At 43.4% G+C, this 23,872-nt stretch overlaps 1 protein-coding gene and 1 long non-coding RNA gene across 4 annotated transcripts in view; both read left to right on the top strand.

Moving 5' to 3' along the window:
* st7 (suppression of tumorigenicity 7) overlaps positions 1–22,067 on the top strand; it is a 40,168-nt gene extending 18,101 nt beyond the window's left edge. Inside the window, exons 9-16 of one of the 3 annotated variants that reach the window (XM_082181427.1) lie at positions 10,158–10,255; positions 10,527–10,641; positions 11,005–11,077; positions 13,386–13,488; positions 18,189–18,339; positions 19,535–19,627; positions 20,798–20,937; positions 21,728–22,067. In XM_082181427.1, coding sequence (XP_082037553.1) covers positions 10,158–10,255; positions 10,527–10,641; positions 11,005–11,077; positions 13,386–13,488; positions 18,189–18,339; positions 19,535–19,627; positions 20,798–20,937; positions 21,728–21,823 — 869 coding nt within the window. In that variant the 3' untranslated portion in view covers positions 21,824–22,067. Of the gene's footprint in view, positions 1–10,157; positions 10,256–10,526; positions 10,642–11,004; positions 11,078–13,385; positions 13,489–18,188; positions 18,340–19,534; positions 19,628–20,794; positions 20,938–21,727 lie in introns of all 3 variants that reach the window. The other 2 variants (XM_082181426.1, XM_082181428.1) reach the window with 2 other exon arrangements.
* On the top strand, positions 14,642–17,279 carry LOC309507272. The gene is made up of 3 exons (XR_014209107.1): positions 14,642–15,059; positions 16,276–16,684; positions 17,231–17,279. It is a non-coding gene; the product is annotated as an uncharacterized lncRNA (long non-coding RNA).
* Positions 22,068–23,872: the final 1,805 nt, after the last annotated feature.

Here is a 23,872-nt window from a genome sequence, read left to right as displayed (position 1 = left end):
CTCCAGTAAACTATGGAGTGCCGCAGGGATCTGTGTTGGGCCCTCTGTATATATATTCTCAATATATATGATGCCACTTGGAAATATTATAAGGCAACATGGAATTAGTTTCCATTGTTATGCTGACACTCAAATATATATTTCATCACGGCCGGATGAAAACACAAAATTTTCCAAATTGACAGAGTGTGTTAAAGATATAAAAGATTGGATGACGCGTAATTTTCTTTTATTAAATCCAGACAAGACAGAGGTCATACTTATCGGTTCAAAAAAACGCCCACAAAACCTCGCACAATACAACTTTAACATCATAGGATGTCCTGTTACTTTATCCTCTACAGTAAAAGACCTGGGTGTTATACTCGATTGCAACCTGTCTTTTGAAAATCATATTTCATATGTTACAAAAACAGCCTTTTTCCACCTTAGAAACATTGCTAAGCTACGTAATATGCTATCAGTTTCTGATGCAGAAAAGTTAGTTCATGCATTCATGACCTCGAGACTGGATTACTGTAATGCTTTATTAGCTGGTTGTCCTGCATCCTCAATAAACAAGCTACAGTTAGTCCAAAATGCCGCCGCTAGAGTTCTTACGAGATCAAGAAAATATGATCATATAACACCGATTTTATCATCACTGCATTGGTTACCTATAAAGTTCCGTATTAATTACAAGGTATTGCTACTGACTTATAAAGCCCTAAACGGCTTAGCTCCAGTCTATTTAACGGATCTTCTATCGCCCTATAATCCATCGCGCTCTTTAAGATCACTAAATTCAAGGCTTTTGGTCATACCTAGGATATCCAGAACCACCAAAGGAGGGAGAGCATTTTCACATTTGGCTCCAAAACTCTGGAATAGTCTTCCTGATACTGTTCGTTGCTCAGACTCGCTCTCCCAGTTTAAAACTAGATTAAAGTCGCATCTCTTCAGCCAGGCATTCATATAATCCTACAGTTCAAACTACAATCCGGCCTCTAGCTCATAAATGCCAGAGGAGAACTGGCCCCCGACTGAGCCTGGGTTCTCCCAAGGTTTTTTTTCTCCATTAGGTCACCTGATGGAGTTTTAGGACACCATTAGGTCACTTGATGGAGTTTTTCGGTTCCTTGCCACTGTTGCCTTTGGCTTGCTCAGTTGGGGATATTTTGGGGATATTTAATTTAATTTTATCAATCAATAAATTCTTCTTGAAACAAACTTTGTTGTATTATTTTAATTTAATACTGTGAAGCTGCTTTGATACAATCTGTATTGTGAAAAGCGCTATACAAATAAACTTGACTTGACATTGGCGTCGGGTGGAATATACACAGCCGTGGCAATCACTGTTGTTAGCTCTCCCGGTAAAAAAAAAAGGCCAGCATCTTGCAGACATGTTATCGAGATCAGGGGAACAGTGTTTATCTATAATTGTCCCATTATTACACCAGTTCTCAGTTCTCATGCACATACATACAGAGCCCCCCACCTCTTCTCTTACCAGAGTCCTCAGTCCTGTCCCAGCGAAGTAGAGTGCGACCTGCTAGCTGCATGCTAGCATCGAGTATCCCCGGGTGAAACCAGGTTTCAGTTATAATCAAAACACAGCAATCATGAACATAGCGATTTCAAAACGAGTTGTAATTCCAAGTCATATAATGAAAGACACACGAAATAGATATCTGATGCTCCCCAGATATTTGAAAGATGGCACTACTGACAACTGTTCATCTCCAACAGTGAAGACAGGTAATGTGGGTGGGGCAATGGTACTCCATTGGCAGACCTTTTCTGTCTTGGTGGAGTTGACAGTCAGCCCTCACTGCCACAGCAAGGACAGTTCGAAGATCCTCCGGAGTATGGGCCACAAAAGCACAGGCGTCTGCATACTGCAGCTCCAGGACCTGCTCTCTACAGATGTTTGTGGTTGTGTGTAGCCTCCTAATATTAAAGAGGTTGCCATCTAATCTGAAGTCCACTACCACACCTCTATTGTTTTCAATCTGGTTGTGGAGAAGCTTGGTGACACACAGGAGGAAGATGTTAAAGAGCACTGGCACTAGCACACACCCCTGCCTCACCCCTGTGTGTACAGGGAAGGGCTCGTACTCTTGTCCGCCTATGATCACCCGAGCATCATCCCATCATGGAACTGGCTTTTAAATTTATTTAAAAAATTTTTTGGGACAGCCAAACCTGAGGAGGACAGCCCATAAGAGCTCTCTTTGCACAGTATCAAAATGATTTGGAGAGATCGACAAAGGCCACAAACATGTCCTGATGTTGCTCCCAGCACTTTTCCTGAAGCTGCCGGGCTGTGAAGATCATGTTGATCGTTCTCCTGTTCTTTCTAAACCTACTCTGTGATTCTGGCAGCATTGGCTCAGTGATGTTGTTAATAAGTCACTGAAGCAGCACCTTGGCCATGACCTTACCACCAACAGAAAGGAGTGATATGCCCCTACTATTGCCGCAGATGGCCTGGTTACCCTTGTTCTTATAAATTATTACAATGTTTGCATCTCTCCATTGCTACGGGATGTTCTCATCAGTCCAGGCCTTGGTGATGTACTGGTAGAGTTTCAGGAGTACAGTCTTCAAGTTAGCCTTATTAAAGTCTCCTGCAATTATATGAACACCATCGGGGTGTTCATATAATTGAACCCCCCCCCCCCCCCCCCCCATCTTGGCTGCCGGGTACTTCGTCTGTCAAGACCCGCCTATTACGCACCTCTAGCGCATTGCTTTTCTGTCAGGGTGTGCTCCCTTAGCCTTGTCTCAGCAGACTAACCACAAGGCAGTGGGGCTGTTTGCCCATAGCTGGGACAGTGGTTGACGGGCGCCAGGGCATGTCCACACAGTGTGTCTGGGGCCCACTGCTTCTCTGAGATCCCCTTTAGTTTAGCCTGGGACCGTATGATACCCAGTTTCCATGTGTGGCCCCGAGGAGGCACTACAGGAGTCTTGGTGGTGGAGAGGCTCTGTACTGGCAGGAAGAGGCTTACGCACTCGGCTCCTCTCTTCACCCTCTATTAAAAAGGCTAGCCAGCAGCAACAGCTTTAAGCAGAGAGAGTAACAAGCAGAGCATGCACTAACTACCAGCACCACTACACTACTGCACTAGAAGCTACACACACACACACACACACACACACACACACACACCTGACCTCACCTCACACACACACACACACACACACACACACACACACACACCTGACCTCACCTCACCTCACACACACACCTGACCTCATCTCACACACACACACACACACACACACACACACACACACCTGACCTCACCTCACCTCACACACACACCTGACCTCATCTCACACACACACACACACACACACACACACACACACACACACACACACACACACACACACACACACACACCTGACCTCACCTCACACACACACACACACACACACCTGACCACACACACCTGACCTCACCTCACACACACCTGACCTTACCTCACCTCACACACACACCTGACCTCACCTCACACACACACCTGACCTCACACACACCTGACCTCACCTTACCTCACACACACACCTGACCTCACCTCACACACACACCTGACCTCATCTCACACACACACACACACACACACACACACACACACACACACACACACACACACACACACACACACACCTGACCTCACCTCACACACACACACACACACACCTGACCACACACACCTGACCTCACCTCACACACACCTGACCTTACCTCACCTCACACACACACCTGACCTCACCTCACACACACACCTGACCTCACACACACCTGACCTCACCTTACCTCACACACACACCTGACCTCACACACCTGACCTCACCTTGCACACACCTGACCTAACCTCACCTCACACACACACACCTGACCTCACACACACACACCTGACCTCACACACACCTGACCTCACACACACCTGACCTCACCTTACCTCACACACACACCTGACCTCACACACACACCTGACCTCACCTTACCTCACACACACACCTGACCTCACACAAACCTCACCTCACCTTACCTCACACACACACCTGACCTCACACACCTGACCTCACCTTGCACACACCTGACCTAACCTCACCTCACACACACACACCTGACCTCACACACACCTGACCTCACCTTACCTCACACACACACCTGACCTCACCTTGCACACACCTGACCTAACCTCAAACACACACACCTGACCTCACCTCACATCGCACACACCTGACCTTTCCTCACACACACACACACACCTGACCTCACCTCACCTCACACACACACCTGACCTCACCTCACACCTCACACCTGACCTCACACAAACCTGACCTCACCTTACCTCACACACACACCTGACCTCACACAAACCTGACCTCACCTTACCTCACACACACACCTGACCTCACACAAACCTGACCTCACCTTACCTCACACACACCTGACCTCACCTTGCACACACCTGACCTAACCTCACCTCACACACACACCTGACCTCACACACACCTGACCTCACCTTACCTCACACACACACACCTGACCTCACCTTGCACACACCTGACCTAACCTCACCTCTCACACACGCCTGACCTCACCTCACCTCACACACACAACACACCTGACCTCACCTCACACACACACACCTGACCTCACCTCACATACACACCTGACCTCATCTCACACACACACACACACCTGACCTCACCACACACACCTGACCTCACCACACACACCTGACCTCACCTCACCTCACACACACACCTGACCTCACCTCACCTCACACACACACCTGACCTCACACACACATGACCTCACCTTACCTCACACACACATCTGACCTCACCTTGCACACACCTGACCTAACCTCACCTCACACACACACCTGACCTCACACACACCTGACCTAACCTCACACACACCTGACCTAACCTCACATCGCACACACCTGTCCTTACCTCACACACACACACCTGACCTCTCCTCACACACACACCTGACCTAACCTCACATCGCACACACCTGACCTCATCTCATTCACACACACCTGACCTCACCTCACACCTCACACACACACCTGACCTCTTCTCACACACACACTGAAAAAAGTTTTCCTATAACTAAATTTATTCACAGTTTCTGCGGTGCCATTACACAAAGAAGCGTGTGCTTCTGCCAAAAGTTATAGGAACTATGAAAGCATCCCTCCACTGCGAAAAGGAGTTTTTGTCTCCTAAAAGAAAGAAGCGATTCTGAACTAAAACAAGTCGTCAGTATCTCAGTCTCTCTCCTGCTGATCCTGCGCAGGTTTGTAACTCACTTCCGGTCTTACAACGGTTCTGTGCCGCTGGACCAACATCAAAGCATCTCGTTTATAAATGTCATAATCCATCATACGGTGATGTAGGCAATAATAAGTATTATTTATGAAAGGAAAAGAATCAATTTGGGCTGCAACAACTAATCCTATAATTGAGTATAGTTGATAATTAAATAATCATCAACGATAATCTGTGTGTTTTACAGTAGTAATTAACACATTTCTATGGATGGAAGGCTTGAGGAAAACAGTGGCGGATCTCGACTGAAACATCAGAACGCTTTATTTGTCAGCATTTCAAACTAAGCAGAAGTGTTTACCCTGGGGCCTGTACCATGAAGCCGGTTTAGGTGGCTAGCCAGCTATGTTTCAGTTTAGTTTCCGCCAACCCTGGGTTTTAGGTACTATGAAAGTAGCTTGGCTTTAATCGGTGTTCGTTGCCATGGTATCTTACGCTGCACGGCTAACCTGCTCCGGGGCAGGTTATGTTCTGGATTCGAGATCTCAGACTGAAGTTTGACCAATCAGCTGAGAGCAAAGAAACATATAGGTGATGTAACTTATTCCCAGTGTCTGTTGCAATGGCTTGGACATCTCAGCGCAAATTGTTATACGAGCACTTCGTAAAGAAAGAGTTTTTAGCATGACAAAATCCCCTTGCCTTTCCTGATAGTTATTTGTAAGAAAGAGAGCCTACAGATTTTCCGCGGAAGCAATGTATTATCTTTGCGAACTTCTTGAGCCGCACATAAAGAATTTATCACGTCGAATTCATGCACTTACTGTACCGCAAATATTGCGTTGCGTTTTTTTGTTGTTGCAAGTGGTACATTCTTGCACGGTGGGTGACGCACAGAAGCTCGGGGAAAACCATTCGCAAGGTCGCTCTGCAGGAGTAGGCTACATTAATAGTGTTCCCCGGACATTTATCGACCATGTCCATAAAAGAGGGCTTTTATAAAATTGCCGGTAAGATATATTGATAGGGTGACATCACATGAACACTTTTTTTTTTTTTTTTAAAGCAAATTTCACAAATGTACTATACAATACATGTTATTTACAATACAGAATTATTTTTAATCTTTTTTATTATTATTCTGTTAATCTTATGATAGGATTCCCTAGAGTCATTGCAATATGTAGTCTATTGCTCCAATCTCCACTGCTTTAGGGGAACATGAGGCAGAGTATGTTAATAGTAAGTCCTATCACAGCCTTAATGTTCAGGTAGAGATGTGAATATGTGAGATGAATCTTTAAATTAATAGTAACATTAACAGATATAACAATGATCTACTAAACATTTCATCTGCAGACGACTTGTGGTCGTGAACGTATGATCACAAGTTTGGATGGTAAATGGCCTGGCTCCAGTGCTTGACTCACAAATTTCTGTGAGTCTGTGTTGTATCAGCGCTTTGAGGAAAGCCAGTTAAATTTGGTACAGTACAAAACACTTAATTTGAACTGAGATAGAAAAACCTACACAATAACCCCCTATCATGACCCTCAGACAGGGCCACAGCACCGCTTCAATGTGGCCCTCAGTAAAACCAGAGTGAAGATAGAGATGACCTTTGGCCTCCTAAAGGCACATTTCAACTGTGTTCGGCGCTTCAGAGTCACCAGAGCGGACCACCCAGCTGGTGCAGATGTAGATGCAATCACCATACAATATTACACTTAATAAAAGCACATTGAAACTGAAGATAGGTCTCAAACTGTTTTATTGGTTTTGTGGGATGGGAGGGAGAAAGAGAGCAAGAGAAAGTTGCATTAAAAAATATTTATACTAAAGTGTTACTTGGTTAAATAAGTTCACATACTGAGATCAGTTTTATCCAGCTGTTTGATCTCCATCTTGGAGCCTCCTCAGCTCACAGTCCAGCTCCTTTAGTGTGCAGTCTAGTTCAAGACTCCTTTAGTGTGCAGTCTAGTTCAAGACTCCTTTAGTGTGCAGTCTAGTTCAAGACTCCTTTTGTGTGCAGTCTAGTTCAAGACTCCTTTAGTGTGCAGTCTAGTTCAAGACTCCTTTAGTGTGCAGTCTAGTTCAAGACTCCTTTAGTGTGCAGTCTAGTTCAAGACTCCTTTTGTGTGCAGTCTAGTTCAAGTCTCCTTTAGTGTGCAGTCTAGTTCAAGACTCCTTTTGTACAGGGCCCTGAGTCCCTGACTGAGTCTGTTTCCACCTGAAACATAATTCCACCACAAACATGATCATTACAAGTTTTCTGGAGGCTCATCAAATCACAAAAAGTTCCTTGACTTCCTACAAACACAGAACTGACTGTAATTTATGTCAAGGGTTTTATATCCTTACCTTGTTCACATTTCTTCTGAAGGCTCATCAAATCACAAAAAGTTCCTTGACTTCCTACAAACACAGAACTGACTGTAATTTATGTCAAGGGTTTTATATCCTTACCTTGTTCACATTTCTTCTGAAGGCCATTGAGGTAGAGGCCTCAGTTTCTGGGGCAGGTTGTGAAAAATCCTACAATAAAAGAGATGTGTAAGGGCCAGTCCCTTTTTTATGCCACACATTCAAATGTTTGCCATAATAAAAAGCCCAGTGCATTCACATCAGCAACTGTCTGAGAACACACAGACACACAGTGTCTTCATTTCCTCCACCCTAATAAATAAAACTGGCTAATGTAAAGCATAACTGTTGTAAAGCAGGTTATGTTTGGTGTTCTGTCTGCTGCATACTGACCTCTGTGTGGGAGACTGTGTGTATGTGTGCTGGCTTCAACAGGGACACTGTATTTCCCTCTACTGCACAACAGTCAGCTATATTTACAACTTAAAAAAGATTGTACAGCACCTGTAATCACATCCATAATCGCCCGTCCCTTATTGCCTACTCAGAGCCAACTCCTCCGCCACAGTGTATTCTGGTTTACTGAATTTAACTCTTTATTTCTGTTTGCTGCAAACAAGTGTTTGTGATAAAATGTTCACAAAAGTAAAAAGGTTGTGGTAAATACTCACCACTTTAAATTATATTTTTATATTTTGTCTTTATCTGCTGACAAGAACATTTGGAGTTGGGGTTACATCAAAAATCAATGAATATTGAATAATATGAACAATGAATAATATAATCTTTCTTAGTAGCCTACATACATGCACATTTTTTATATATTATAAAAATAGGCTATAGGCTATATTACACATAATATAGGCTATACATACTTATTGTATGTGTATTTATGTAATACATAATTTTACATAAATAGAACGTATTTGTTTAACTTACACATTAACCATCAGCAATCTTTCTCCAACAGTCTTCTCTTGCTTTGGCAGCAGAGACCGTATTGTTTCGAGCTTGAAATACATATTTAAATTAATCGTAATTATGAATGATTATCTCTTGCTCCTCCGCGGAAAAATATATCGCTCTCGCTCTACCCGCGATTGGTTGTTCAGTGTCGACGTCACTCTTTTATGTGCACGCGCGCGTGGAGTAATCATAGCTTGAGGATCAAAGCCTGAGTTGACAAAGAAAGTTGATGAGCTGCATCATGGTACCAATAAAGCCTGATTGCATCGGTTTGGTTTTGTCAACTCAAAACCAATCCTGTAACCCCGAGTTTGTTCAGCTACCTTCATGGTACAGGCCCCTGGTCTTTCCTCAGCGCATAACTTGCGTTTTTTGTTATATCCTAATGTTAGAAAGTCCCGCAAGTATTTCCATTTTGCATAACCTGACAACAAGCTAGTCTCTGTTCAACTTCAATGAAGGATCACCGCGTCAAACAGACGGAGCGCAATCGTTCTGACTGAAATATACATTATGCTACATAATGTATATTAGTGCTATGAAGGGTCTTGTAGAATATTAAACTTAAATTTAATTTCTAACATGTAACACCAAGTAATCATATTTTGATGAGGGCAGTAACAGTAAATTGTCAGTATTGTTGGAGTAGCCTATAAATGTTCAGATGAGGGAATGTGTGTTCCTTAAACCTCGTACAAACTCACATTTTGTGCTTTTGTTTGTTATTTTAACTTCTACTTTAAAATGGAAAGCACTTTTTTGGTTTAAAATGTTATATTTTAAGCCTGTTTTGCACATAATGTATAGCATAGCCTACATAAATACATTCACAGGCTTTATATTGCACTTTGTTTGGAGGACAACATTGGGCAGGATGTGGAATAAAAAAAAAAATAGATTAAAATGTATTAATATTTTAATGAATAATATGAATTTTAATAAGTAATCATTTAAAAAATTTCATCTGATTAATTAAAGAAATGATTTATTCAAAAGATGAATCGGTTATTTGCAGCTCTAGAATCCATCGGCAGTGTGAACGCGTGCTCACTGCTCACTGAGAGAAATAAACAGCAGCCTATGGCTAATAAAACTCTGATGAAAACTGATCTTTTACTTTAACCGAATCAAATGCGTTAATCCACATTTAGACAAGCTGATGATGATGTAATCTCGAGGGAGGCGTGGCCAGGCCTTTTGGACACGCCCCACTCCCTTGCCTCCACCCCCACGACAAAACAATGTGAACCGCAAAGAGAGAACTGTATGACAAGCTGACACACGCTACTCAAACGCAGAATAACTGCAGCTTTAGTAGGCGTCGCTGTGGACAGTATGTGCTGCTGAAAATCTGTTGCTTCTTAAGCTTCTTTTATGATGGTCATGGGTTTTTGCAATTAATTATACTTAAATTTTTGCTTTATTTTATTTATATTTTGTTATTCTTTGTGTGTGTGTGTGTGTGTGTGTGTGTGTGTGTGTGTGTGTGTGTGTGTGTGTGTGTGTGTGTGTGTGTGTGCGCGTGCGTGTGTGTTTCGTAGGAAGGGACACAAATGTGTTAGTCTACATCAAGAGAAGACTTGCCATGTGCTCCAGAAAGCTCGGCCGCACGCGAGAAGCCGTCAAGATGATGCGAGACGTGAGTGACCTTTGACTCTTGACACACACTCTGATCCACACAGAAGATATGAATGCCATTGTCAACAATAATGGAATCAGCAAACTGAAAGTGATATTCAGTGAGAGTTCTAGATATCTTGAACAGTCAGATTAATGATGGCCTGCTGTTTTATTGAAAATAATGCACAACTGAGGTGCAGCAATTAAACCACACACACACACACACACACACACACACACACACAGTCTGCAGTGGTGGAGAATGTGAGCTGTTTCTGTGTTTCCTGCAGTTAATGAAGGAGTTTCCTCTACTCAGCATGTTCAATATTCATGAGAACCTGCTGGAGTCTCTTCTGGAGCTGCAGAACTACGCCGATGTTCAGGCCGTGCTCGCCAAGTACGACGGTACGACCAACACACACGCACGCACACACACACATCGTTACAGATGTTTTTGCATGTATTGCATGAGAATATTGTGAGGAAACATGAAGATATGAGAGGAGAGACTGATCGTGATCTGTGAGGGGAAATATACTTATTAATTTCTGACATTTCTATTGCTTTCCATGTTCAAGGACTTTTGTATAGTTTAAATTGTAATGCACATTCAAAGTTTGACTCAAATTAAAAGCGTGAACTGTCGGTGTTTGGCCCTTTTCCACCCTGTTTTCCACACCTTGTGTTTGAGTCCTCGGGCGTATGTTTTGAGTCTCTTATGGATAATGATGTACTTCTCCATCATCACATGATTGTTGTCTTCCACAGACATCAGTTTGCCAAAGTCCGCCACGATCTGCTACACAGCGGCGCTTCTGAAGGCCAGAGCCGTGTCTGATAAGTGAGTTCGCATTCGCCTGCTCTGTTATTCATGACAGGCTTGAAAACGGTTTAATTGCAAAATAAATGAATGCTACATAGTGTATGTTTTCCTCACGTGAATGCAGCAGATGTCACTCAGAGTCCACTAGATCTCTTCTTTCTGCACTGTTAGTTATATATCGAGCAGGAACTTTGCACACATGCACCTTATTTAGCAATGCTCCCTTCATTAGCCACTATAGAAGAATAACAAAGTGCAGTAAACGATAAAACTATTTGTGCTACAAGCCAATGTGTTTATGATTATGCTAATAAATTAAAATAATATAAGAAATACCAGTTTGCGATATAAAGCAGAATAACGGACTGGTTTTGTAAAGGTAAATAACTGGAAGAGTTTAAAGCTGTAACATTCAACTTACAAACGGCTCAAAGAAGGGGAAGTCATTATCATAATTATATACTCATTATAGACTGATATCAGGTTTAAAAAAAAATCATATTAGTCAAGTCAGCTTTATTTTTATTGCGCTTTATACATTACAGATGGTTTCAGCTTTACAGTGATAAACAGGAAAATTATTCATTTCGTCTGTTCAGCTGAAATCAGTTTAGTGTAAAGATCATCAATTATTAAATTAGTTCATTTAATCTATAAAGCAGTTCTTGAGAAAACAGTGATGTCATCATCAGCTCAGTTCAGTTCTCATAACACGTCAGTACAGTCAGATCAATAATAGTGTTGAATATTAAGTGGCAGGAACCCAAACTCCATCAGTGACAGGCCAATGAACAAACAGTGTATGATTATGATTCAGGCAGGATTAATCAGAGCTGGTGTGTTTAGCTGTAATAACTCTAATGTGTGTGTGCAGGTTCTCTGGTGTGTTTGGCTGTAATAACTCTAATGTGTGTGTGCAGGTTCTCTGGTGTGTTTAGCTGTAATAACTCTAATGTGTGTGTGCAGGTTCTCTGGTGTGTTTAGCTGTAATAACTCTAATGTGTGTGTGCAGGTTCTCTGGTGTGTTTGACTGTAATAACTCTAATGTGTGTGCAGGTTCTCTGGTGTGTTTAGCTGTAATAACTCTAATGTGTGTGTGCAGGTTCTCTGGTTTGTTTGGCTGTAATAACTCTAATGTGTGTGTGCAGGTTCTCTGGTTTGTTTGGCTGTAATAAATCTAATGTGTGTGTGCAGGTTCTCTGGTGTGTTTGGCTGTAATAACTCTGTGTGTGTGCAGGTTCTCTGGTGTGTTTGGCTGTAATAACTCTAATGTGTGTGTGCAGGTTCTCTGGTGTGTTTAGCTGTAATAACTCTGATGTGTGTGTGCAGGTTCTCTGGTTTGTTTGGCTGTAATAACTCTAATGTGTGTGTGCAGGTTCTCTGGTTTGTTTGGCTGTAATAACTCTGATGTGTGTGTGCAGGTTCTCTGGTTTGTTTGGCTGTAATAACTCTAATGTGTGTGCAGGTTCTCTGGTGTGTTTAGCTGTAATAACTCTGATGTGTGTGTGCAGGTTCTCTGGTTTGTTTGGCTGTAATAACTCTAATGTGTGTGTGCAGGTTCTCTGGTGTGTTTGGCTGTAATAACTCTATTGTGTGTGTGCAGGTTCTCTGGTGTGTTTGGCTGTAATAACTCTATTGTGTGTGTGCAGGTTCTCTGGTGTGTTTAGCTGTAATAACTCTAATGTGTGTGTGCAGGTTCTCTGGTGTGTTTAGCTGTAATAACTCTAATGTGTGTGTGCAGGTTCTCTGGTTTGTTTGGCTGTAATAACTCTAATGTGTGTGTGCAGGTTCTCTGGTGTGTTTGGCTGTAATAACTCTAATGTGTGTGTGCAGGTTCTCTGGTGTGTTTGGCTGTAATAACTCTAATGTGTGTGTGCAGGTTCTCTGGTGTGTTTGGCTGTAATAACTCTAATGTGTGTGACTGTGTGTGCAGGTTCTCTGGTGTGTTTAGCTGTAATAACTCTAATGTGTGTGTGCAGGTTCTCTGGTGTGTTTGGCTGTAATAACTCTAATGTGTGTGTGCAGGTTCTCTGTAGTGTTTGGCTGTAATAACTCTGTGTGTGCAGGTTCTCTGGTGTGTTTGGCTGTAATAACTCTGTGTGTGTGCAGGTTCTCTGGTGTGTTTGGCTGTAATAACTCTAATGTGTGTGTGCAGGTTCTCTGGTGTGTTTAGCTGTAATAACTCTAATGTGTGTGTGCAGGTTCTCTGGTGTGTTTGGCTGTAATAATGTGTGCAGGTTCTCTGGTGTGTTTGGCTGTAATAACTCTGTGTGTGTGCAGGTTCTCTGGTGTGTTTGGCTGTAATAACTCAAATGTGTGTGTGCAGGTTTTCTCCAGAGGCGGCGTCACGGAGAGGTTTGAGCACCGCAGAAATGAATGCAGTGGAAGCCATACACAGAGCCGTTGAGTTCAACCCACACGTACCCAAAGTGAGCCGCACTCCCTCACCGTTACACAGCTGAGTGAGTGTGAGAGTGAGTGGTGTTAGAGTGAGTAGAGTGAGCGAGTAGAGTGAGTGGTGTGAGAGTGAGTAGAGTGAGTGGTGTGAGAGTGAGCAGGTAAGAGTGAGTAGTAGTGTGATAGGGTGAAGAGTGAGAGGAGTGTGAGAGTGAGGAGTGTGAGTGTGAGTGTGAGAGTGAGGAGTGTGAGAGTGAGGAGTGTGAGAGTGAGGAGTGTGAGAGTGAGGAGTGTGAGAGTGAGGAGTGTGAGAGTGAGGAGTGTGAGAGTGAGGAGTGTGAGAGTGAGGAGTGTGAGAGTGAGGAGTGTGAGAGTGAGGAGTGTGAGAGTGAGGAGTGTGACAGTGAGGAGTGTGACAGTGAGGAGTGTGACAGTGAGGAGTGTGACAGTGAGGAGTGTGACAGTGAGGAGTGTGACAGTGAGGAGTGTGACAGTGAGGAGTGTGACAGTGAGGAGTGTGACAGTGAGGAGTGTGACAGTGAGTAGTGTGACAGTGAGTAGTGTGACAGTGAGTAGTGTGAGAATGAGTAATAGTGTGAGAGAGTGAGTAGTAGTGTGAGAGTGAGTAGTGTGTGAGTAGTGTGAATAGTGTGAGAGTGAGTGGTGTGAGAGTGAGTGGTGTGAGTAGTGTGAGAGTGAGTAGATTGAGTAGAGTGAGTAGTGTGATAGTGAGCAGGTGAGAGTGAGTAGTAGTGTTAGAGGATGAGGAGAGTGAGTAGTGTGAGAGTGAGTAGTGTGAGAGTGAGTAGTGTGAGAGTGAGTAGTGTGAGAGTGAGTAGTGTGAGAGTGAGTAGTGTGAGAGTGAGAGAGGAGTGTGAGAGTGAGAGAGGAGTGTGAGAGTGAGAGAGGAGTGTGAGAGTGAGGAGTGTGAGAGTGAGGAGTGTGAGAGTGAGGAGTGTGAGAGTGAGGAGTGTGAGAGTGAGGAGTGTGAGAGTGAGGAGTGTGAGAGTGAGGAGTGTGAGAGTGAGAGTGAGGAGTGTGAGAGTGAGGAGTGTGAGAGTGAGGAGTGTGAGAGTGAGGAGTGTGAGAGTGAGGAGTGTGAGAGTGAGGAGTGTGAGAGTGAGGAGTGTGAGAGTGAGGAGTGTGAGAGTGAGGAGTGTGAGAGTGAGAGTGAGGAGTGTGAGAGTGAGGAGTGTGAGAGTGAGGAGTGTGAGAGTGAGGAGTGTGACAGTGAGGAGTGTGACAGTGAGGAGTGTGACAGTGAGTAGTGTGACAGTGAGTAATAGTGTGAGAGAGTGAGTAGTAGTGTGAGAGTGAGTAGTGTGAGAGTGAGTGAGTGAGTGGTGTGTGAATAGTGTGAGAGTGAGTAGAGTGAGTGGTGTGAGAGTGAGTAGAGTGAGTGGTGTGAGAGTGAGCAGGTAAGAGTGAGTAGTAGTGTGATAGGGTGAAGAGTGAGAGGAGTGTGAGGAGTGTGAGAATGAGTAATAGTGTGAGAGAGTGAGTAGTAGTGTGAGAGTGAGTAGTGTGTGAATAGTGTGAGAGTGTGGTGTGAGAGTGAGTGGTGTGAGTAGTGCGAGAGTGAGTAGATTGAGTAGAGTGAGTAGTGTGATAGTGAGCAGGTGAGAGTGAGTAGTAGTGTTAGAGGATGAGGAGAGTGAGTTGTGTGAGAGAGTAGTGTGAGAGTGAGTAGATTGAGTAGTGTGAGAGTGAGTAGTGTGAGAGTGAGTAGTGTGAGAGTGAGTAGTGTGAGAGTGAGTAGTGTGAGAGTGAGTAGTGTGAGAGTGAGCAGGTGAGAGTGAGCAGGTGAGAGTGAGCAGGTGAGAGTGAGAGAGTAGTGTGAGAGTGTAGTGTGAGAGTGAGGAGTGTGAGAGTGAGAGTGAGGAGTGTGAGAGTGAGGAGTGTGAGAGTGAGGAGTGTGACAGTGAGGAGTGTGACAGTGAGGAGTGTGACAGTGAGGAGTGTGACAGTGAGGAGTGTGACAGTGAGGAGTGTGACAGTGAGGAGTGTGACAGTGAGGAGTGTGACAGTGAGGAGTGTGACAGTGAGGAGTGTGACAGTGAGTAGTGTGACAGTGAGTAGTGTGACAGTGAGTAATAGTGTGAGAGAGTGAGTAGTAGTGTGAGAGTGAGTAGTGTGAGAGTGAGTGAGTGAGTGGTGTGTGAGTGAGTAGAGTGAGTGGTGTGAGAGTGAGTGGTGTGAGAGTGAGCAGGTAAGAGTGAGTAGTAGTGTGATAGGGTGAAGAGTGAGAGGAGTGTGAGAGTGAGGAGTGTGAGTGAGAGTGAGGAGTGTGAGTGAGAGTGAGGAGTGTGAGAGTGAGGAGTGTGAGAGTGAGGAGTGTGAGAGTGAGGAGTGTGAGAGTGAGGAGTGTGAGAGTGAGGAGTGTGAGAGTGAGGAGTGTGAGAGTGAGGAGTGTGAGAGTGAGGAGTGTGAGAGTGAGGAGTGTGAGAGTGAGTAGTGTGACAGTGAGTAGTGTGACAGTGAGTAGTGTGACAGTGAGTAGTGTGACAGTGAGTAGTGTGACAGTGAGTAGTGTGACAGTGAGTAGTGTGACAGAGAGTAATAGTGTGAGAGAGTGAGTAGTAGTGTGAGAGTGAGTAGTGTGAGAGTGAGTGAGTGGTGTGTGTGTGTGTGAGTAGTGTGAATAGTGTGAGAGTGAGTAGAGTGAGTGGTGTGAGAGAGAGTGAGTGGTGTGAGAGTGAGTGGTGTGCAGTGAGTGGTGTGAGAGTGAGTGGTGTGAGAGTGAGTGGTGTGAGAGTGAGTGGTGTGAGAGTGAGTGGTGTGAGAGTGAGTGGTGTGAGAGTGAGTGGTGTGAGAGTGAGTGGTGTGAGTAGTGTGAGAGTGAGTAGATTGAGTAGAGTGAGTAGTGTGATAGTTAGCAGGTGAGAGTGAGTAGTAGTGTTAGAGGATGAGGAGAGTGAGTTGTGTGAGAGAGTAGTGTGAGAGTGAGTAGATTGAGTAGTGTGAGAGTGAGTAGTGTGAGAGTGAGTAGTGTGAGAGTGAGCAGGTGAGAGTGAGCAGGTGAGACTGAGAGAGTAGTGTGAGAGTGTAGTGTGAGAGTGAGTAGTGTAGTGTGAGATTGAGTAGAGTGAGTAGTGTGATAGTGAGCAGGTGAGAGTGAGTAATAGTGTTAGAGGATGAGGAGAGAGAGTAGTGTGAGAGTGAGTAGATTGAGTAGTGTGAGAGTGAGTAGAGTGAGTAGTGTGAGAGTGAGTAGTGTGAGAGTGAGTAGTGTGAGAGTGAGTAGTGTGAGAGTGAGTAGTGTGAGAGTGAGTAGTGTGAGAGTGAGTAGTGTGAGAGTGAGTAGTGTGAGAGTGAGTAGTGTGAGAGTGAGTAGTGTGAGAGTGAGTAGTGTGAGAGTGAGTAGTGTGAGAGTGAGTAGTGTGAGAGTGAGTAGTGTGAGAGTGAGTAGTGTGAGAGTGAGTAGTGTGAGAGTGAGAGGATGAGGAGAGTGAGAGAGTAGTGTAAGAGTGAGTAGTGTAGTGTGAGAGTGAGTAGTGTGATTAGTGTGAGATTGAGTAGTGAGTAGTGTAAGAGTGAGTAGTGTAGTGTGAGAGTGAGTAGTGTGATTAGTGTGAGATTGAGTAGTGTGAGTGGTGTGAGAGTGAGTAGATTGAGTAGTGTGAGAGTGAGTAGTGTGAGAGTGAGTAGTGTGAGAGTGAGTAGTGTGAGAGTGAGTAGTGTGAGAGTGAGTAGTGTGAGAGTGAGTAGTGTGAGAGTGAGTAGTGTGAGAGTGAGTAGTGTGAGAGTGAGTAGTGTGAGAGTGAGTAGTGTGAGAGTGAGTAGTGTGAGAGTGAGTAGTGTGAGTAAGAGTGAGTAGTGTGAGTAGTGTGAGAGTGAGTAGTGTGAGAGTGAGTAGTGTGAGAGTGAGTAGTGTGAGAGTGAGTAGTGTGAGAGTGAGTAGTGTGAGAGTGAGTAGTGTGAGAGTGAGTAGTGTGAGAGTGAGTAGTGTGAGAGTGAGTAGTGTGAGAGTGAGTAGTGTGAGAGTGAGTAGTGTGAGAGTGAGTAGTGTGAGAGTGAGCAGTATGAGTGAGCAGGTGAGAGTTAGTAGAGTGAGTTGTGAGAGAGTGAGTTGTGAGAGAGTGAGTTGTGAGAGAGTGAGTTGTGAGAGAGTGAGTTGTGAGAGAGTGAGTTGTGAGAGAGTGAGTTGTGAGAGAGTGAGTTGTGAGAGAGTGAGTTGTGAGAGAGTGAGTTGTGAGAGAGTGAGTGAGTAGTGTGAGTGAGTAGTGTGAGTGAGTAGTGTGAGTGAGTAGTGTGAGTGAGTAGTGTGAGTGAGTAGTGTGAGTGAGTAGTGTGAGTGAGTAGTGTGAGAGTGAGCAGGTGAGAGTGAGTAGTAGTGTGAGAGGATGAGGAGAGTGAGTTGTGTGAGAGTGAGGAGAGTGAAAGTATGAGTGAGTAGTGTGTGAGAGAGTAGTGTGTGAGAGAGTAGTGTGTGAGAGAGTAGTGTGTGAGAGAGTAGTGTGTGAGAGAGTAGTGTGTGAGAGAGTAGTGTGTGAGAGAGTAGTGTGTGAGAGAGCAGTGTGTGAGAGAGTAGTGTGATAGTGAGTTGTGTGAGAATGAGTTGTGTGTGTGTGTGTGTGTGTGTGTGTGTGTGTGTGTGTGTGTGTGTGTGTGTGTGTGTGTGTGTGTGTGTGTGTGTGTGTGTCTGCGCGTGTGTGTGTGTGTGTGTGTGTCTGCGCGAGTGTGAGAGTGAGAGCGCGCGTGTGTGACCTGTGTTGACCCCGGGTCTCCTCAGTACCTCTTAGAGATGAAGAGCCTGATCCTGCCACCGGAGCACATCCTGAAGCGCGGAGACAGTGAGGCGATCGCATACACATTCTTCCACTTGCAGCACTGGAAGCGGGTCGAGGGAGCGCTCAACCTGCTGCACTGCACCTGGGAGGGAAGTGAGTGACACACACTCTCACTCACACACTCACACTCTCTCACACACACACACACGTGTTGTGGGGATTTGATTGGATGATTGTGGTTTGCTATTGGCTGATCTCATGTGAGTGACAGGTTGCCCCGCTCTCATCATCAGAGAAGAGAAGAGATGCTGCTGTTATTCAAGATTACCAGGAACATGAATTTAACACAATAATGATGATGTGCACCGATAAATCATTTCAAATAAACACTGCAATATTCCATAGAATAAAAAAGAAGTGCCCATTTTTATTTCATGGAGACTTTAAGAAGTCACAGTCCAGAACCATGAATCATATCCGAGACAGACGACTCCATCACAGTAACTACAGATCTACCGTACAGAGAAACCTGTGCCGCCTCAGCTTTATTTCTACAGCGCTCTATACAGTACAGAACGTTTCAAAGCAGCTTCACTGTAATAAACAGGAAAATAACAGTCAATGATCAAACTTCATCAAATATGAGATAAGATTCAGATTCAGCATTAAAGCAGATCTACAGAAGATGATAGTCATTATTCAGAGTGCAGTCAGATCAACAAAATTACTGAATCTTAAAGTCCCCTTGTGGTGTAAATCCAGCTTTTAATGTTGTTTATGTGTCTATGTGGTGTTTTTAATATGCTTTAAGACAAAGCATGTGTAAGTTCATAAGTCGACACCATTGCTGAGTATTTCCTCCTTAAAACTGCAGTGAACCAAAGACAGTCTCAAACACACGCTTTGAAATCGCTGGTGTTTCTGACGTCACAAACTACCTTGTAACCAATCAGATCAACGTGTGATCGTCAACCAGTGGATCTCTGAGCTGAGTGAGTGAGTGGAGGTGGGGATCATTTGCATATTCATAGAACCGCGCATACTAAATGAGGCAAGGGTGTCGAGTTACAGTCAAGATGTTTTAAGGCTCGAAGAATTTATTTTTTAAAGGAAAAAAACATAAAAATGTCATTTTGGTGATCAAAGATGAGTTTGAAGGGATAAAATGATCGACTACAGGGGGATTTTAAGACTTTAAGTGTCTTTTAAAGCCCGACTGATCAGGCCAGAGGAACACAAACTCCATTCGTGACAGAAATGAATATGTAACTCACATTGAAGGGTTGAAAGTGAAGATTCTGGTGAAAGTTTTGGAGATGCGTTAGATGTTGATGGACTGATGCTTCAGCTTTCAGGATGATCCCGTATCCTCTGGAGAAAGGACACTTGTTTTACCCGTATCCGGTGTGCACAGAGACGGCGGACAGAGAACTGCTGCCCAGTAAGAGCTTCTCCTGTCTGTAATACACCAGATGATCACTGACGCTCGCTCACTCTGACGCTTTATCCGTTACGCTCAAATCGACTTTTTAGTTGTCATATTGTTTGATTGGTCAAGTTTTAGTCAATACAAACCCGCTCATATTTAGTCACGCTGTGTAATAGTTAAACTGATAATCTCAATGATTTTGCTCAGTTGTAATCATGATTACTGTGAATGATTGTCGTCTTTCTCCTGTCAGAACAAATCAAGAGAACGTGGAGTCAAACACATGCTTTATTTTACTCATCTAGTTTCCTCATAATATTATCATGTAAATGAACACACTCTACATTATGAAAACTGGTAAAAAAAAGTTAATGTTTTCTATTGAAACAACAGCAAAAAGACTGTATGGTCTCTCAGAGGTTGCGTGAGTGCATATATTCTCCAGTAATGATGTCGAGCTCATGTTTGGATGACAGATTCAGTCAGGAGCGACTGTAGGATCCTGTTGATCCAGTCAGAGTTACTGTTTAATGTTGTCGTCTTCATCTTAGTCACGGGGAAAAGGCCTTCAATCAACATTCTTCGTTGAAGTTTTCATTAATGAAATGAACACTAGTTAAACGTGTATGCTGTTGTTATAGCGAACACGTTAGATAAGCGTTAGATAAGCGTTTGATAAGCGTTAGATAAGCGTTTGATAAGTGTTTGATAACCGTTAGATAAGCGTTAGATAAGTGTTTGATAACCGTTAGATAAGCGTTAGATAAGCGTTAGATAAGCGTTAGATAAGCGTTTGATAACCGTTAGATAAGCGTTAGATAAGCGTTAGATAAGCGTTTGATAAGCGTTAGATAAGCGTTTGATAAGCGTTAGATAAGCGTTAGATAAGCGTTAGATAAGCGTTTGATAAGCGTTAGATAAGTGTTAGATAAGCGTTAGATAAGCGTTAGATAAGTGTTTGATAAGCTCGTCCGCTGTGTGACTGAATCAGTCGCGTCAGTCGTTCAGGCTCAGGTCTGTTTCATGTGTGAGCGATGAACGTGTGTCAGTGTCTTTAAGTCATGTGATTATTGACTGATGTTGCATTAGTAGTTAACCCTGAGTGTGTGTGTGTGTGTGTGTGTGTGTGTGTGTGTGTGTGTGTGTTTGTGCGTGTGTTTGTTTGTGTGTGTGTGTAAGCAGTGTTCCACGAGGTGTCAGTGTATCCCAAGAAAGAGCTGCCGTTCTTCATCCTGTTCACAGCGGGTCTCTGCTCCTTCACAGCGATGCTAGCGCTGCTCACGCATCAGTTCCCGGAGCTCATGGGAGTGTTCGCTAAAGCCGTGAGTATCACACACACACACACCATTAAAGAGAGCGTTTACCCAGCATTCATCATTCTGTCATCAGTTACTCTCCCTCACATCAGTCAAACACAGAAGAGTTTCGTTCATCTTCAGAACACTTTGCTTAAATGCATCACAAAGGCATTCACAATGTACATTATAATGCATTATATCTTTTCATAAATAAAGGTAACCAAAGTTAAAATGCATTATAATATTTGCAGATTCCTTGTTCCATATGAAATTGGTTGTTTGTCGCGTGTTTTAATGCATTAGGCTTTCTGGAGAGGAATAATTCATGATTAAATGCATTAAAAATACTTTATGCATTATACAAATAAAGACTTTAAAGCAAAGCGTTACTGATATTTTGAATGAATTCTGAGAGATTTCTTTCCCTTTATTAAAAGTCTCTTCATCCAAAACTCTGACGCTTCATAACGTTCATAAAGAGATGAAAAAATAAACCCATATGAATAGAGCGGTTGAATCCAAGTCATCGTCTTGTCATGAAGAGTTTTATGAAAACTACCTTTATGTGCAACTTAAATGTTTGTATACGACTTGTCATTATTATATGTGAAAATAAATAGTTGAATATAATAGTCTGGGCTCTGTTGTTTATTTTAACCTGTAATATTATAGTGCGACTATTGGCAGAATAACCGGATATCAGTATCGGTCAGATCAGCTGAAGCTGAAGGGTTTTGTGTTTTCTGAATGTTCTCCTCATATTGACTGTGATCTCGAGAGCAGTTTGACTGGTTTCTGTCTGTTTCTCCCTCAGTTTCTGAGCACGCTGTTCGCCCCGCTGAACTTCATCATGGAGAAGGTGGAGAGTATTCTTCCCTCGAGTCTGTGGCACCAGCTCACACGGATCTGACACACACACACACACACACACACACACACACACACACACACACACACACAACTCATGTTGACTGAGGTGCCAATTCTTCAGAAGTGCCCGATAGACAGAGAACAGGAGAGACTCAAACAACAACAAGGAGAAAGGAATTAATTTCCCTCTTAATCTCATGTAAAACTTTTCTGTCTAAAACTTTTAAAGGCCATCCGTATATAAAAGAGAAAAAAAATAAAACAATTTCTGTACTGCTGCAAAACAGACGTCTCCATTTTTGAAGTTTGTAAGAGAGAATTCTCCTCTTCTCTTCACTGCGACTGTTCTCAGGTTTGTCTGAAAAGAGCTGATTATTGATGGATGGAAATAACTCCCACAATGCAGTTCAGTGCTGATGTGAATACATGGCATTTTTGTTTTAGATTCAGTAGCATCAGACTAATGTAGAGTTCTGTCTTTGACTTGAGTTCATGATTGTTTATTTGATGTTATATTGCGCTCACACTAGAGGAAGAATCGTCTGATATTGATAATCTGACGATGGGTAACGGATCTTAAATATTCACTCTTTATAAAGACACACACACTGTACAGTAAAACAATGTCACATGGCCTGTGATCGCTTTTACAGTATATATTTGTTGTGACGTTTTCAGTGCAATCAAACATTGGTTTGAATATCTGTGGATCAAAATGTGGCCTGAAAGATGTTTTCATGTCTCACTTTTAAAAGATAAAGTCCGAATTTGGAATATCGCTGAAAAACACTGGATGGAACACCAAGATGCACATCATTTGAGGTGTGCTATTTTGTATCTGAGTAGAAGACTTGCACATAAACTACGATGGAAACACATATACAGAATAAATCCCTCGATGTGCCTCAGCGTCAGCTGTGATTGGATAACTGGAGTAACCGGATGGTTTGGTTTAAGTCCCTCCAGAAGCGTCTCACACGAGTGTGCTCCCGAACGCCAGCATCCGAACACTAGAGAACATGACAGCATTGACTGTGTTTCGTCTGACGCTCGAGACACACATTTATGATGGAGGGAAAAAGAGCACGATTGCATTACTGATATTTTAGGCCAGTTTCCCAGAAAGTGAAGATTTTGTATTCTTGAACACATATGATGGAAACTGCTTTATTCACATATGTTTATGCCACATTCCAGGTAAATTGAGAACTGTGGATGGAAAAATTGCTAATGATTAATGAATTCTGTTTGCTGTCTGTTGCTGAAATGACACAGAACACAACTTTCTGGATCTCACAACTTCAAGTCTCCAGTAGAATCGGTCTACAGCAGTTCCTCAAACCCACTGCCCTGCTAACCCTAATCTAACACACTGAACAAGCTAGTCAGGGGCTTCAGAGTTACTAGATAACGTCAGGTGAGTGAGTGTGATCATGCTTGAGCTGAACTTCAGGACAGTGGATCTGAGGAACCTGATCTACTGTTGAAGGGCAGAAGCTTGACGGTCTCCTGCTCTCATTATTCCTCCAACTGCTCATAACTTTGATGAATCGTGTGTTTTGATGAGGTGTTGATCAGCAGTAACCAGTCCTCAACACAGCAGCTAGCAGATCCTCACTCCTCTTCTCTCACAGTCTGATGTCTCAGCCTGTTTCTTACGCTCTTTTCCTCTTCATCAGCTCTTCTCACACATGTAATCAGGCTCGGGAAACCTCACTGCCAGAATAAAACAAGAAACGATACAAAACTCCTCCAGTGAGGATAAAGATAAGCATGCAGTGAGGATGAGGATAAGCATGCAGTGAGGATGAAGATAAGCATGCAGTGAGGATGAGGAAGATAAGCATGCAATGAGGATGATGACGATAAGCATGCAGTGAGGATGAGGAAGATAAGCATGCAGTGAGGATGAGGATAAGCATGCAGTGAGGATGAGGATAAGCATGCAGTGAGGATGAGGAAGATAAGCATGCAGTGAGGATGAAGATAAGCATGCAGTGAGGATGAGGATGATGAAGATAAGCATGCAGTGAGGATGAGGAAGATAAGCATGCAGTGAGGATGATGAAGATAAGCATGCAGTGAGGAT

This window comes from Leuciscus leuciscus, assembly GCF_965113295.1.
Source record: "Leuciscus leuciscus genome assembly, chromosome: 10".
Classification (NCBI taxonomy): domain Eukaryota; kingdom Metazoa; phylum Chordata; class Actinopteri; order Cypriniformes; family Leuciscidae; genus Leuciscus; species Leuciscus leuciscus.
This window is presented reverse-complemented; position numbering and strand designations above follow the sequence as displayed.